A 16862-nucleotide genomic window follows, 5' to 3' on the forward strand; every position below is an offset into this window, starting at 1 on the left:
TGAGTTGCACAACAGCGGACTGTTGAGGGCGGCAGGGTCCGGTCTCTGGAACTTTCGGTAATTTTTGGATTGCTTTGCCTCATCTGCAGCCTGGTGTTGTGTTGGAGGTGAGGAGACGAGTGACGCACGGTGCGGTGTCGCGGGGGTCCCTGACCAGGGGGCCCGGCACTTGCATCGCCGGCGCACCTTGGGTTGGAGCCTCGTCGCGTACTAATGAATACTGACGGTTGGTCCCTCACCGCACAGTCCTGCTCCTGCTGATCTCACCCCGGAGAAGGCGCCTCTCCGTGGGGACCATTATGCCTGAGGAAATATGGAACCAGGCGGAGCAGGCCCAAAGGGGCCCGTCATTGCGGGAGGTGCTGGCGGCCCTAGAGGCACTTCAGGCGACTGTGGCAGCTCAGACCTGCGGCCTGTTGTCGGCGGCAGATGGACTTAAAGGACTGAGACCGGATCCTAACTCGATGCCCGAGACCCGGCAGCCAGCTTGCCTCTTGATCGACGCCCCAGTGGCGCAATTAGACCCAGTGCTGGAAGCTGTGCCTGCCCCTACAGCGGTGGATCTCCTTGGATGGGCTTTGATCGGTGACTTAACTAATTTTTGGGAATCCCCGGTTTTGCAGCTGTCGGAACATTCAACTGCTGTCCCTATCCTGGAACCTTTTAATTGGTACTGTGCACTGTTTTGGATTGTGTCTAACCCCCTCCCCAGTCGGTATGTCAAGATGGCGGATGTGATAAGGCCTGGCTTCGGAGACTGGGAGGGACATCGTCGGGACCAGCTGCTTACTTTGGGATCTGCTGTTCTTCGTCCATCTACTGAACTATGTTCCGACCACTTCTATGTATCTTTTGACATTTTGATGATGGGGCTTTATTCGTCTGAGGGACTCTGTGAATTCGATCGACGGGGCCAAGGCTGAGACTGTTGTTGGGGTTGTTCATTGTGGTCTTATCGGTAACGGGACTGTTTCATTAGCTTAACGGAGTCCGGGGCAGGGCTTGTGGTTCCCCCCGGGATGTTTTCTCAGTTTGGACTATTCAGATGTGACAGTTTCGGGGGGACCCCTTTGTTAGGGCGAGGGGGAGAGACTGGGAGCACGTAGATGTTAGCCCTCCTCCATTTCCCCTCTTTGGGTGGGGTTTAATTTCTTTCTGTCTTTCTCTGGGTCTTTCTATATTTCGGGTCTCAGTTCTTGGGCGACAGGCACGCTGCTGGGGGGTAGGCCGTAGTCATCTGCAGGGGTGCAGGGTGGGGGGGTTGGGGGATGGGTGTTTTGTTTTCGTTTTATTTCTATGGCCTTTTTTTCTTCTTATTTTTCTTTGCCCTTTTCTTTTCTTCCTTTCCGGGTCGGTGTAATGGGTTAAATTTTATGGCCATCTCTGCTGTTTCATATGTGCCTCAATTCTCGCGATGTTTCAGTGCTACTGGGCGGGAATTCAGCTGGCGTGAACTGTATTTGTACGCTCGCTTACCATTAATAATATGTTTTAACGCCGCTGACTTACACGAAGATGATTCAACTGTGGACATATGCTATTTCGTCCCCCCCCATTTTTTCGCAACTTGAGATATTGTATGGCACCTGATCCTTCTATCTTATATTATAAAATGGAACCTTTTTATCCTGTTACCAACTTGATATGTTTACAACCACTAGGTATATTGGACGTTGCAAATCTGCTCCCCGGGATGCTGGGTTTGGGTTTTGATTGTTTTATTGTGTTGCAACTTCTTAGCGGCCGGCCCTGGGGGTTGTAGGCACGTGTTTGTACTTGGTTGAAATGTCAAATAAAGGTTTTCCAAAAAAAAAAAAAAATTGTTTTAAAAAAAGAAATCCGGTTCTTCAGTCAGGATCTGTTGACTCTCTGCGTGGGGAAATGGTTTAGGGCTCTTGAAGCTCCAGGGCACCCACTTTAATCTGCCAATTATACCAGTTCAATGTGATTAATCATGGGGTTTCAGCATTATCATTTTGCAATTCTTCTATTTGATCTGATGGCCGTGCTCCGAATATTTTCGAAGGCGCTGGCCGTGGTGGTAGCTTAACTCAGGAAGTTGGGTGTTTCCAAACGAAGTACTGATCGGTGAAGATGTGGTCTGCTGCGTTGGTTACAGAAAATCTTCAGTGCACCATGATCCACCTACATGGTTTTGTCTTTATGGTCAACACCCAGACTTTTTCCTTTGTCCTTACACAGAAACAGCCTTTCATTGGTGTGGTATTGGACAGGGCCAAAAGGCTTATTCCTCTCAGAGGATTTTAGATACTCTGTATATGATCCTGAGTTTCTTTTCCACTTTTTACTTGTATTTTTTTTTATTTTCTCTTGTTTATCCATGTTTATATTTATCCATGTTTGTAGAAATCTGTAAAGGAGTTTCTTGACTGTACTGGAAGCTGGATTTTATGCAACAGATTGTACAGGCTGAATGCTATTTGTTTTTTATATGTCTAAATATTTGCTTGCCATTGAAAAGTTACTTAAGTGTGTTAAGAAAATAAGTGATTAAAATGGGGTTTCATTTATATTTTGATTATAACAATGACTCAACATGCAAAGATTTCAGATTGTGTTTATTTGCTGAGATTGACCGTTTATTATTTTCTCTTTCACTTCTTGCCTTCCACAATTATCTCTCCCTTGGTTTGGCAAAAATGGCCTCCAGCATGCTGTTTGGTTACTGGTAAAAAAAGAAATGGGGTGAGTAATTTGAAAGCAAACTTTTTGTAGCACATCTACAGCGACTGCACAGTACTAATTGCGATGAAAAGGGGAGTAGGTAAGTTGTTTATTATGCCCGTATTTCGGTATTCTTGTTCTTAACATAAACTGCAGATGTTAATGAAAAATAAATCTTATACATGAAATGAAAATACATTTTATAAAGCACGGGTATGCCCATGGGCGTCTCGGTGCTGCCAGTTTGACTAGTAAGGGGAAGGGAAGAAGGGAAAAAAAACACTGAAGAAGAACTAAACCTAAAGATAAAGCCATGTTAAACTGATTGTACTTTGTTTGCAGCTGATTGCTTTGATGCAAAAGACTGAAACTGTACCTTTTGCCTTCACTTGAAATTGGCGTTGTCTTGTTTTCCCCCCTAGCCCTGTTCTAGTGCAGTTTCAGAATGTACTGAACAAAGTAACGGGTGAAATAGGTATATATAGGGGGGTCGCAATGGGTACTATTGAGGGATCATATGGAAAAGTCTGTAGGAGGGAGGATATCTAAGTATGAGGTTTGCAGTTGAAGGAATTATTGGAAAAGCATGCCAATGCATGACATGTTTTAGGTACTGCTGACTATTGATATGTGTGCATTGAATTGGTGAGTCTAAGAGCTCTCTTCTGAATTACTGTAGAAAAGTGACACATCTGATGTTGAAGAGGGTGACTTTGCACAGTTTTAGAGAGTAGACATAGTATGAGTGTCTCCAAGTATTTGAAGTTTGCAATTTTAGAGCTCCAGTCTCGCAAGGGACGATCCCCTGATGTTGCGGAGTCCTTTGGAGGATGTGATCTTCTCTGCTATCCATGACTTTCTTATCACTCAATCCCGTTAGAGTCAAACATTTGGTACACTATCTCAACAGCAGAGAAGGCCATACTTGTTATGAAGAATGTGCAGCTGGTCTGGATGTAGAGCAGATTAGCACACCATTTTTTTTTATCAAGCCTGACTTGTTGAGGTTCATCCCAGTCAGAAAGCAACTCAAAGTTCTTAACTTCTCTACTTGTTTTGACTCCCAAATCCACAATGTACATATTTGTTCTCAATAAGCATTCCTTCTGATTCTTTTCTACTTAAACTTGTTCTCTATCAAGGGATCTTTGTTAATTTATTAGTAATATGTGCTGACTGCTGGATACAGAACACTTTTAAAAAATTGAAATAAAAATCTATCAAGAAAAACTAAATCTAAAGGCCTAAGAAAAGGCAACATTGGATTTGCTTTGTGTTACTGATTGGTGTGGTAAAGAGTGTTTGGTTTCAGTAATTGTGTTGAGAGAGCCTGTAGATGAGTGATGTTAGTGAGTAACAAGTGGTGTCAAGTGGCTCTGTAGTGTAGTTCCTATCTTCCCAATAGGCTCTGCGCATTGGAATAATACCTACAGCAGTAAAGGCCTAGGCCAGACGTTAACTAGGTCTACTACTGTCGATACTAGACTTAAGTTTTGGGTTTGCCAGCGTAGCTCAGAGTTCGCTAGAAACTTTCTCGAATGTTCAGGAAAGAATTAACTCCCCTGATTAGACAAGAAGGGATTTAGTTTCTGACAACCATAGAACATGACAACTTTGCTCTCCCCTAATCAAGAGTGTATCTCCAGAGTCGTGTGAGCACAAGGCAATTATTTTACTCAGTCAGTACGTGCATTCTTAGTCTCATCAGATTGTAGAGAAAAGGAAGAGACGGGCGTGTTCAATAAAAAGGTGTTATTTATTGATCAGTCTCTTTTCTCGTACAAGAGAAATGGATCGATATTATTGCAATACTTATGGTTAAGTAAAGTGCATACATTAAAAGCAATAGTATAAAATAATACTGTAAAAACATTGATATGGTTTCTGAGCCATATGATGTTTAAAATGATTAAAATATATTTACATACACATATACATTTGACTAAACGTACTCAACTGGTGTTTCTAAATACGCCTACCCCGTGTACCTGACCTAAGTCTAATGCGTGGGCGGGAATAGAAAGTTACAGTTTAAGTTAAGTTTGTTTTTGCCAAGTGAATAGCTAAAGAATTCTCTGTGAGGGGTTATTCAGTTCTGTACCTGGAAGTTAGGATGAATGAGGAATGGTATCTCTTTCTCTGCTCTCGATATTCCAGGCTGCCTGCGAGGGCTGCCCGAAAGCGCCGGTGCTGGGTCTCTCGGCAGGAGATAGCAGCGCGTCTCTCAGCGCGTCAGGAAGGCGGGGCTGCTGCCAGCGGGGTCTGCTCTGCTTCTGGGCTTCGGCAAGTATGGCTGCTCCGTCTCGTCACCACGAGTGTGTTTGCATAGGGCAAGATCGGCAATATTTATACCTTAAAGGTGCCGAGATTGACGTAAGGATGGACATAGATACGTCAATAAAGATGTCATACGACTTGCTCGTTAGCACATTCTTTTACTGAAGTTCTCTGTGAAATCAAAACAATGGCCGCACGGATTTTCCAGGTTGTCATAGGTTTGATTTGTTATGAGAACGTCGTATGCCTTATCAGGGGCTGGAGGAATGTCGCTTGTCTAATTAGATCTCAAGCGTTATGACCTAATCAGATAACACGTTCCTGTGCCGTAGTGTGACTGCGTCAGATAACGGTATCTGCATCATGGGGGCTTTTCTTGCCTCATGGGCTGACTGTTAGTTAACTTGATAGTTAGTTTAACCAGAATAGGGTCAGGAATAGGGGGATCGATTCAGAACCTATAGGAATACATGACACCCACTCCACGCTAACTATGGTCATATTTACTAATCTATGCATAGTATAACATAGTACAACATACTATAGCTTATAGTGTATACCTCACCACCCCAAAATACATAAATGCATTTTGAAATTTTCAAATATACTGAAAAATTGCAGTCATATATATTGTATGCACTTAAGCTATGAATTAAACGCTAAAGTAAACACGCATTTGTAGACATTATTGCTCATTTGGTATATGAGAAATACACATGAAATGGCTCTTAATATGGCTATACAGAAAGAAAGTTCGAGACCATTTCATCACATAATAAAATATTTGTGAACATACCAGCGGGCAACTAAAGTTTATAAAGTATCTAAAAATAGAAATCTTAGTTCTCTAGGAATAGTTTCTTACTTTAAGCAGAAGATAAGTGTCCCGAAAATTTTGTAAAAAATAATTTGGGGCTGCTAAAAAATTGTTGTCGGTGAACTGGTGGGAAAAATTGTTCATGTGACTTTATTTTTAAAGTTGAAGGCCGAATTCAGGGAACGCCGTGTGCGAGCTTGCTCAAAAGTCTCTATTTCTGTTCTGGAGAGAACATCATATCATTAAGGCTTTCGAAAAAACTGTCAACAGCTTCATGGGAAAGTTCCACTAAGTCGGAAATAGGTGTAACCATGCATTCGTGCGCATGATTGCCTCCATTGACATTCTGATTCGCATTGCTGACAGAAGGTCGTACCTGATCGATGCTGCTTTCATCTTGAACTTCACTACTCTTCAATCGTAGTGGTGAAGATTCCACGAATGCCGTCATCAGGATTGGCAGCCTTTGAGGGCAGCACAAAGCGTGAACCTTGGTAGGAACCAACAATGTATCTGCATCCACTGGCGCATCCGATTGTAGCGTCAGACAGGTGTCTAACACGCATTCTTCTCCGCATAGCAGACACCTCAATACAGGTAAAACACATCTTTGCCACATTGGTCGAAATGATAGAAACCAAGTCATGTTCAGGTCTCTAAGCCGGGAGAGTCCCAGGATTTTTGATATCCGGTCCCGGTATCCAATGGCTAGGATTGTTTCTTCCATTGTCGCGAGAGTTTGATCTGTGACATGGGTTGCCATAACGAAAAATAAGGACTAAGAATAGGATTCCTGCAATTAGTCCCAGGATCAGGGGAAGTCCGCCAAAAATCGAATGGACGAAATCTGGAAAAATACCCAGTATGGCTTTGAATGGTGTTAATGCCATCGAAAATACTGTCTTAAATACCTTTGAGACCCCAGTGGTATCAGAAATATTTAAGATTTCGCTCAGGATTTCCGCGAAATGTACGGGGGAATTAGTCGATAATAATGTATGTATCTCTGCAGTCGTCCTTGCGACTTGTAGATCATACGTTATTATCGACTAATTCCCCCGTACATTTCGCGGAAATCCTGAGCGAAATCTTGGAGTGACATCCATTCTCTAAAAGTCTATTTATCTAGAAAACTATCCATTCACAAGGTAACCAGGAAGCTGCAATTTCGTTAATTATTTTCCTCTACAAGTTTATTCAGATATCCATTAACAAGAGGATAAAAACAAACTGGATTTTTAGTATTCTCAATGCACATACCATTGAACTCCACTAGTGAGCCATGTTCCTTTTCTGGTCTACTTGCATTTTTTAGAAATTCCATGGTTGATTCACCAGCTATGGACCCAGAAGAGCTGACCTGTGGCTTATTCACAAAAGTCACCAAAACGTTGTACTCATGGAAATAATTACGTATTGTCTGTTATGTGGGGAAGAAACAAGCTTCTTAATCACAACTATCAACACTAACGTTCCAGGGGTTCAGTTCATTTACTCAGCTCAATTGAATGTACAGAGAAATAGTTATGTTAAAATGTGATTCATTTTACTGATAGGAAGCACATTATTTAAGGATCAATGTTTGCTTATCCAGATCTTTGCTGTCTCCACGGACCGGAAGATGTTGCTTTCAACAGAACTTCAATAGAATAAAAATACAGATATAGACATTGTTTACTTCTAAAAGTTAAAAAATAAACCTGAGTTCTATTCCCAGCTTCCCGATTTGAAGCCTTTTGTGGTTACGGGCAAATCACTTTGGGGCCTATTCACAAACTGCTCTTTGTACTATGTAGACTAGTACTGCTCACATACTAAAAGTTGCTGTTCACTAACCTATGTGTGGAGACCTCTCTTCCACCCCTTCTATCTTTTTTGCCTGGAGCTACCAGCCGCATATGCGGAGATCTCCACACACATCCATATTAGTTTTGATAGTAAATAAGGGAGGGACTGAAAGAGTGGCTGCAAAATGGGAAATACTTATTTCTAAATATGTGAGGTGCTATGAGAAGTAAGGGGGAGGTTAGGGAAGGATATGCAACTACAAACACCACCTACCCTCAAAAGAACAAACCCATTGCTATATACTAACACCACTTCTAAAGTTACTACAGCCAAAATGATTCCAAACCAATAGAAAATGTACTTCAGATTATCCTTGGAGTAATTCTTGTGTCACTCATGTCCTCTCACTTGTACTACTACTTGCTCCTGTAGAAAATATTAGAGGTAGGGAATTATATATCATAAGTTTGTGAAATAATATTACACCAATTACATTATTTAGACTTTTAAATTCATTATATATAAATTGTTTTTAGTGTTAAAAAGTTGGATTATATAAAAAAGAAATGTTATAATTAAAAAATTGTTACAGCAAACAAATGATGGACGGAATGCTGACAATGCCAACATTCTCCCCCAGTCGAAAGATCTGGGTTAAATCCATTGTTCTTTTGCCCACAACGCCACCACAGTTTGGACCCAGCGATATGCAAATCAGTCTTGACCCCGTGCCCCATGGAAACAGTCCAGACCGAACTTCCAGGACAGGTCCTCCCTGGACCAGAAATAAGCATCCTGGGACCGGTTTCAGGATATGCCACCCTTCATCAGCCAGGCTAGCTTGAAACCAGTGGCACAGTGAGCAAGGGACCCACATCTGGGCATGCCCATCTCACTTAGGGCTAAAAGTGTTACAGCAAACAAATGATGGACGGAATGCTGACAATGAAAACATTCTTCCCCAGTCAAAAGATCTGGGTTAAATCCATCGTTCTTTTGCCCACTACCCCACCCCAGTTGGGACCCAGCCATATGCAAATCAGTCTTGACCCCATGCCCCATGGGAACAGTCCAGACCGAACTGCCAGGCCAGGTCCTCCCTGGACCGGAAACAAGCATCCTGGGACCGGTTCAGGGTATGTCACCCTTCATCAGCCAGGCTAGCTTGAATCCAGTGGCTCTCTGAGCAAGGGACCCATGTCTGGGCATACCCATCCTACTTAGGGCGAAAACTATTACAGCAAACAAATAATGGACGGAATGCTGACAATGCAAACATTCTCCCCCAGTCAAAATATCTGGGTTAAATCCATTGTTCTTTTGCCCACTATACCACCCCGGTTTGGACCCAGCTATATGCAAATCAGTCATGACCCCCGTGCCCCTTGGGAACAGTCCAGACCGAACTGCCAGGCTGATTGCATATGGCTGGGTCCAAACTGAGGTGGCTTACTGGGCAAAAGAACGATGGATTTACCCAAATAAATAAAAATATATAGAGTGTTAGATCTAGAGACAGACCTGCAGCAGAGTAAGAAGAGCAGTGTATGCCACAGCCTCCCAAGTTATACGTATCACAAAGACGCCAAAATAAGCACTTAACTACTTGGCTGAATTGCTTTGGAACCACCTTAAATATTGCTTATTGGACTTCTTATCAAAAAAAGTTTTACTTAGAGGAAAAGGGCAGTGAAGTTTGGGGATATACTGCTGCGTTCTTCAGGTGGTGGAGAACGACTTTTTGAAACGCCTCCTGTGTGTCCAGCGCGGAACCTCCAACTTAGCAGTGCATGAGGAACTGGGTGTCCCGTACTCTGGCACCTCCTTTGTTCAGATTCTTACTCCAGAAACTACAGCATGAGGGTCTTCCAAGAGCCATGCTTTTTAGGTTTCGCCTGGCGTCCGCTGCGCAGCAACGTTCGCGCAGGCGAAATCTGTTGATCTACAGTATGGGGCTTTGTCCCGCCTCTGTCTTCCATTGGCTAGCTCCATAAATGGAGGTTAGCCATTGGAAGAGATGGGTGTCTGTTACTCTTTTCCCTGTCCCGACGCGATTCGGGGGCGTTTCTGGGTCCCGCCCTCTCCTCTTCCCATTGACTGGAATTTTACCTTGCAGCCAATGGGAAGGGGTGAGCACGAAAAACAGCCCCCGAATCCCAAAATGACCTTGTTTTTCTAACATTTCAAAGGAAAGGCGTCCGACGCGAAACTCCCTGCTGGTGGCAATGCTTATCAGTGGCCTGCAAGGCTCGTTGTGAACACAGGACGTCGCCACCGCCCCAGTTCTGAGAGCAGGAGCCGCATTCCTGGAGCCCGGCCCCGGCAGCAGCATTCCTGGTTTGTGCGAGGAGGGGTAGGTGGAAAGGAGGCGGGAGGAGCGGAAGGCAGGGAGGGAGGAGCGGGCCGCAGAGCCACAGATTGTTTCCTGAGGTGAGGGCCGCACTCCGGGAACCGCTTCCGGAACGTATAGGTCCCTCCAGCACCAGCAGTGGGCAGCTGAGGCTCTGGGAGCGAGTCCTGCGGGCAGAGGGGTCAGTCTGCACTGGGGAGGAGAGGAGTACGGCCCCGGCTCGGGAGGACTGACGTCTGCGGGTGAGTGTGAAGGAATATCATGGTGCCATAGCTACCTTCCACCAGATCGGGGGCTTGACTAACCATCTTACATGCGATGCCCGTAAGACGTACCTCCTACGAATGATCTCATTGGAGGGGGTGGGCGACCGTGTTTGCTTGTGCATGTCTAACTTAGTGCCTTCCGAGTCTGGTGGTTGTCACCAGGAGAAGCCGCACGAGTGCGGCACTTGTCATTTTCTAACGGTTCCAGAAAATATTTTTGGGATGTTTCATCTGACGGTTCAAGACATAAATTGTGAGTAGAATGTAGCATGTATTACACAGTGCCAGTTATTACGCTTCTGTGGGGTGCTAGCAAGGCTTTGCAAGCCAGCACTGTGGCAGAAGCGGCCGGGATCTCTGCTCTGGCCTCGGGGTGTTTGCATAGCGCCTCTGTGCAGGCACCAGAGGACCTGCCGGCTTGTGATAGATAGTTGGGCTCACGCACGCGATGTCGCCGCCCGTGTCGCATAGACCCTTCCTCCTTCGTGAAACTGCTCTTGGCAGCGGCGGCGTCTTGGGCTCTGCCGCAGACACTCGGCTGCACGTCCCCCTAGGCCCCGACACCACTGCATGCCGGGGAGAACCACGCATTGATTCTGTTGCCCAGACTGTCTCATCGCCGACATCCTACGCGCCTCTCCCCAAAGGTACTGTCGGTTCCATGCGGTGTAACTTATTTTGGTATGATGGTGTCCATGAGAGCCATTGTCATGAAAATCGGGTCCCTTTAATATCAGTGTGTATCTTTTATATGTATCTTTTCAGGTAAACATTGAGACACCCCTTATAACTGTTATGCTACCATTTGCAAATATAGATCCCACGTGCAAATGCATAATTCTAGGATTAAGAGTGTGTGTGTATATATGTATATGTGTATATATATATATATATGTATATATGTGTGTGTCTCTCCCATCCGCCCTTTAAACTAGCTGATCTCTGTGAGTTTTAGAGCCTGATGCCCTGGGGGCATCTCTTGGGTGCTCCCCTAAACGGGGGAGGCTGGACAGAGACCAGCCGCCAGCGCAGCGCGCTCTAGCCCCTTCGGGTGATTAGCCATACGGCGGATCAGATCAGTGACTATCCGTTCAGCCATCAGCCGCTAATCCCCGCGGCCCCGTGCCCGTCTGGCTTCCATGCCTTGATGCCGGGTGAAAGTGACTTTTATAAACAGGCGCGAGAGCTCAGCTCACACACATGCAAACACGCAAAAGGAATTCATAGTACAGTGGTCCCGCAAGATGCGCCAATAGATGATCGCCTAATTTGAGCCCTCTTATTTTGTGTTGCTGCTGATACTTTTAAATTGACAAACTGTTAATCAGTAACTGTAAGCTCAAGTGGTGCAGTCAAGGCCTTGTACATCACTCGTCTAGTGGTAACTCCCAGTTAGTTTTCAGTTGCATCTAGAAACTAGGAACACACGCTAATTTTATCAGTGTATATTGGTTTCAGATGGCATTTTAATTTGACCAATAGACTTCTCTTTGTTTGTAGAGATGACCCTCTAGTTTTGTGAACAAAACACAATGTACTACAAACAGATCCTGTAGAAAACATTGTATAAACTAAAATCACCACTAGGGAATAAACTCCAAGTGGGAGTCATTATTTACTCCAATATAGGACATTCTACTAAAAAGATATTTTTGGACTTTGTTGAATGGATGATCGTCATGAGCAAAATTGCAAGAGAAGATGGTGTTCATTAGAACCACATTAGTGCTTGAGAAGAACTGTGTTGTGCAACTTTGGGTTTGATCGGCCTGTAGATGTTTCCCTGGGAACATAATGCTTGAGATTCTTTTTGTTTGCTCATTCGCAGACTTAGCCTGTCCCTAAAATTTACTAGATTTAGTAGCTAATGGAGCCCAAAAAAGAGAGTGATTTGAATAGGATTACATTTTGACAAAAAAGGAAGGCTCTGATTTCTTGCTTTATCAGTGGACAAATTAGTCACCAGCTCACATTTCCTTGTATGTACTCTACCAAGCATGCTTCTTGATGCCTCTTTTAGGACGGGCTTGCACGTTTTTTGTTTACATTAGGAAGTGGTAAATATCTCTGAGCCATGGGCTTTCAGTACTTTTTTTTTACTAGATTGGTGACATGCATAGGCGTTGTTAATTTAAGGATTTCTAGGATTTCCAGTTCTCCTAACCTGTATTATTAGATCTGCCCCTGCATTAGGACTGATGTAGAAGAATGATTTTCATACCATTTTTGGCTTGTGTATTTTGGATATTTTAGTTACATAGCCCACTGGCCACTTGTTTGGCATCCTACTGCTTAAACTGTCCACAGGGATTACTGGATGATCTGTACTTTTGGTTGGTAGATTGTGTGATTACTAAAGAGATGACTGTGAAGCGGATAGTGTCAGTATTTTATCAGGAGCTGGTTTTGCGACGCCTGACATTTTAAGAGTTTGTCACTTATCTATCTGCAACACAGCCCACTTTCCGACTCCTGCCGTGCTGGATGTTCTCAGCCGGCTCCTGGCTCCAAGGTTATTTATGGGCAGCGCGGACACTAAGCCTTTCATCTCTGACCTTTGCCCCCCCCTCCTTCAGTCCGGAGGCCCTGCACGTGTGCTGCACAGCTGAGCAGTCGGTGTAACCGGCACGGACAGGTCTACAAACCCAAATGGTGACACTGAAAGGTGCCCCCTCGACGTGCCCTGGTAGAGAGGCCTTTCTGACAGAAGCAACCGCCCGCCTACCTTAGGAGCCCCCCACAATGCTAGACAACCCTGCAGAACACATGTTTACGAATGAGATTTTAGGTGCAGAGGGCAGGGGTGAACACACGGGGTGTGTGTGTGTGTGTGTGGCTCTGGGTTTGTGTGTGGCTCTGGGTGTGTGTGTGTGTGTGTGTGTGTGTGTGTGGCTCTGGGTGTGTGTGGCTGGCTCTGGGTGTGTGTGGCTGGCTCTGGGTGTGTGTGTGTGGCTCTGGGTGTGTGTGTGTGGTAGTAATTGCTGTCTGCTGAGCTCGTCCGTAGGGTACAATAGGTCTCACATTTGCGAGAGATTAAGCTATTGGCAATGTAAATGACAATGCCATTTATTTATCTGTTTTCAAAACCAACACATAAATACAAATTTTGTCATTTACAATGCCAATAGCTCTACCTTTTCCAAAGGCGAAACCGTTGCATTGTAAATGCTTGTTGTCATTTATTTACAAGAACTAAGTGGCACTTTTGGCTGCAGGTTTGTGCCCTCATTGGTTTCTCCTGTGCTGTCTGTACTAGGTAGAGTGTACCTTTTTGTTGGATATAGTTTATAAAGATGAAAAACGCTTTGTTAAAAATGTGTGCCCAGTGTTGCTAGAGAAACATCTCTGAAAGTAGACCCACTGCCTATAACCTGACTGTGTGACGTATCTAAATCTCTTGATACAATAGCAAGAAAGGAAGGGGACATAAAGATGGTATACTTTGAATAGAAGCAAGGCAGCTAAAATGGTCCCCTCTTCTAAAGCTCCAATCAGAGTCTCAACCAGGGGGAGGATACTAAGACTTCAAGGCAAGGACTCCAGAAGCCCTGAGTCTCACCAAAAATCACCCAGTTACTCAGCGTGCACCAGCGATAAGGAGCAATCTTCCACTCTGCCCTATGTCATTCCTCTTGACGTTGCCCTGGACATCCTCGGCAGCTATAATATCACGTCCAGTGCTTAGCACAGCCTCTGATCCAATTGGGACGAGATCCTTGACGTTGATTATAATATCAGCACCACCGACATCGAAGCACACACTTTCATCAACTTCAACTCCAGCATCTAAACTGTCCACGTCAACAGCTTTAGTGTTTTACTGTTATTTTCAGCCTCAGTGGCCTTCCGTACAAAGTTAACTTTGCTGTCTTCTTCTTCATCAGTGTATGAAAAAGTTGTGGTGAATGTAGGCGTGGCAAGGAAAGGAAGAAAAACACCACTTCCGGGAAGAAGTAGTGGCTAAGTTGAAGGATAGAGAGCAACGTTGCTCAAGCAAGAGATGTTAATCATAGGAAAAAAGCTAAACCTCCCAGACCCAAGATGTCAGATGAATATATCGGGCCTCTCAAGTACATACTTAAAGAACACAAGGAGAGGTTTCTTGGTACTCAGGAGTGTGAACAGGAACAGAGAAAGCCATCAATAGCGATTGACCCCTCAGTGGAGTGTCTGAAACCCCATCCGAAGACGCTGTGTGGCCCTAGAACACGAGGAGTACCTGGCATCTCTTCTTGATTGTGACATGAGTGAAAGGACCACTGCAAGGACTTACTGTTGAGGCAGCGCCTGACACATGGGACATGTATATTTCACCCAAGGACATTCTTCCTCTTGCCCGATGCCACATTACTATCCAAAGACACGGCGTCCTGTGTGGACCTAATGTGAGGGTGGGGATACTAGTCTAGTTTAGCCTGACCATGTGGTCCCCAGCTATTGGGCTACACTTGCTCTTTGCATTATAGCAGGAGCTGGAGAAAACAATACTGGCCCTGTCACTTCTGGAAGAATGGAAGGACCCTTTACAGGAACCTGGCCAGATTAAAATAAATTGCTGCGCTCTGTCCCCCATTTGCCTAAGGCCATCACAAAACCATACACTGTGATAATTGAAGCCATATCTAGATGTCCTTTGAACTCTTGTCTCCAGCACGCTGATGCCTCCAGAAAAAGACAGGGCAAGAACAAAGGTTTGGGTCCTGTATCTGAACTGGCTTAGACCACTGAAATATGCTAAACTAACAAAAGAGCCAGACAGATTTATTTATTTTTCATTTCCGATCCCACCCAGCGGATTAGTTCTGGAGGGTCATCTATTTTATTTTAGTTTTTTGTATTTTTAGAAAACCATTCAACTGTTGAATTTAAATATGTCATCAAATAGACAGTCAACAAACAGTGAAAAATACATATGAACAAGTGAAATGTGCAGTAATATACAAGTGCTGTACAAGTGCTCAAGATAAATAAATACTGTCAGTTCATACAGGCAACACCAAAAGTCATAAATCAAATACCTGACAATGCATTCACATTAGGAACCAGTCCTTTCTATTAGGTACAAAAAGACAGGCGGACATACAGTTCAAAAAGGGCTGCCTGCCTGTCTAACTAAGCCAAGGATAGGGAAACAAATTAGAGGGTTATAAAACTAGGGATCACACTGTATGGGTTTAAGCAGCCCTAGTAGCACCCTTATTCTTTTTCCAAGGCTCAGGGTCAACGCGTTTCGAACCGCAACGTTAGTGGGGGTTCTCCTCAGGACACGGACTGGATAGAGCCGAAACTGGGAATGACAGGATGTCACTCATAAGTAGTTACAATGTAATGGAGCGTGGATGTCACTCATGAGTAGTTGCAGTGTAATGGAGCGCCTCTCATGTACCGCTGTTCTGTGTGGAAGGGCGTTCTTTCAGCCAGAGAGTGGAGGAGTGTTGGGAGGGTCCCTGGTTTATTGACAGATCTGGGCTGGAGCCGACTGTTTGGAGGGCGGCCAGCGCCGTGGCTCAATGATCTCTCGCGCACATCCTCGTGTTTGTCAGCGCGTCAGCAACGTGAATTCGCTGTACGGTGTGAGCGGTCAGGGCGATCTGTTTACTTCACTCGCAAACGGCGTTAGGCTTACCAAAAAAGACAACAGGACTATGAAGGGCATGGACAAGAGTCCTGAGTTAGCATCCCTCGCCATGCTTGTGAACAGCACAGCAGTGCTTCTCAGTTCACCCAGTGGGAACAATGGCATATGATAGCGAAACTGCTTTAATTTCAAAGAGCATAAAACCCAGAAGCATCCTAGCAGAGGGGAGACTAGAACAGTATGAAGGTATGCATAGAAGTGTGGCTCACTGGTTAGAGGAGGCAGACCTGGAAGCAGAGGTCAGCCCGGGACCAGGGTTCAATTCCCGGCTCGGCGGGGTCTTGAGTCCTAAAATGTCCATGGACTCGACAATTCTCGCTCCGGTGCCTACTCGATTCACGGGTTCACACTCTGCGACTCTGGGCAATAGCTTGCTTAATCTCCACAACGGCCCCTCGCGGCGGGATGCCTGGCTTTCAGCTTGCGGATACCCTGCCGGGGTTATCTCACAGGGGAATACCAGGACGGGTTCCCTAAGCAAGCGCTTAGAAACCGCTTGGTGATTTGCGCTATATAAATTCCTGTACATTTACATAGACCTTGCCGAAACATGGTGCCCTCAAATGTGTTATGAACAGATGCTCCACTGCCAAGTGTGGCTGAAGTGCACATGCTGCCTACCTGAGGTGCAGGCCAGGGTACATGTCTTGCCTTAAGTTGGTGATGTACTCTTGACAAAGAAAATGACTTAGCACTCCAGACCATCAAGGCCGATATTGATGCTTCTATGGCTATTTGGAGGGATCCTGTTGATGAGGCGCCTGACTCATTTTGGTAGAACTAGAGGCAGGTTCACAGCCCCATTCATTCTCCCTCCAGTAGTGGTGATTCTCTGCTCATGCCGCTGAGAAGAGAGGAAGGATAGGCATAAGAGGCTGATGAGACTTAGAATCCAGAAACGTAGTAGGGCGAAGGGTTCTCAGACATCATCTTCATGGGTGTGATCAGAGGTTTAAAAACTTGTAGACCTACCCACAAGTTGTTGTCATGCACCTTGAAAAACAGGGGCCTAGCATTTCAGACTAGCGTCACATGAAAGGT

The 16862-nt window shown here is 44.9% G+C and overlaps 1 protein-coding gene across 3 annotated transcripts in view; it reads left to right on the forward strand.

Moving 5' to 3' along the window:
* Window positions 1-16862, forward strand: part of PUS10 (pseudouridine synthase 10) — a 268922-nt gene that overhangs the window by 69641 nt on the left and 182419 nt on the right. For all 3 annotated transcript variants that reach the window (XM_078649298.1, XM_078649297.1, XM_078649299.1), the window contains exon 5: window positions 2672-2706. In XM_078649298.1, coding sequence (XP_078505424.1) covers window positions 2672-2706 — 35 coding nt within the window. The remainder of the gene's footprint in view (window positions 1-2671; window positions 2707-16862) is intronic.

This window comes from Lissotriton helveticus, chromosome 6 (genome assembly GCF_964261635.1).
Source record: "Lissotriton helveticus chromosome 6, aLisHel1.1, whole genome shotgun sequence".
NCBI classification, from domain to species: domain Eukaryota; kingdom Metazoa; phylum Chordata; class Amphibia; order Caudata; family Salamandridae; genus Lissotriton; species Lissotriton helveticus.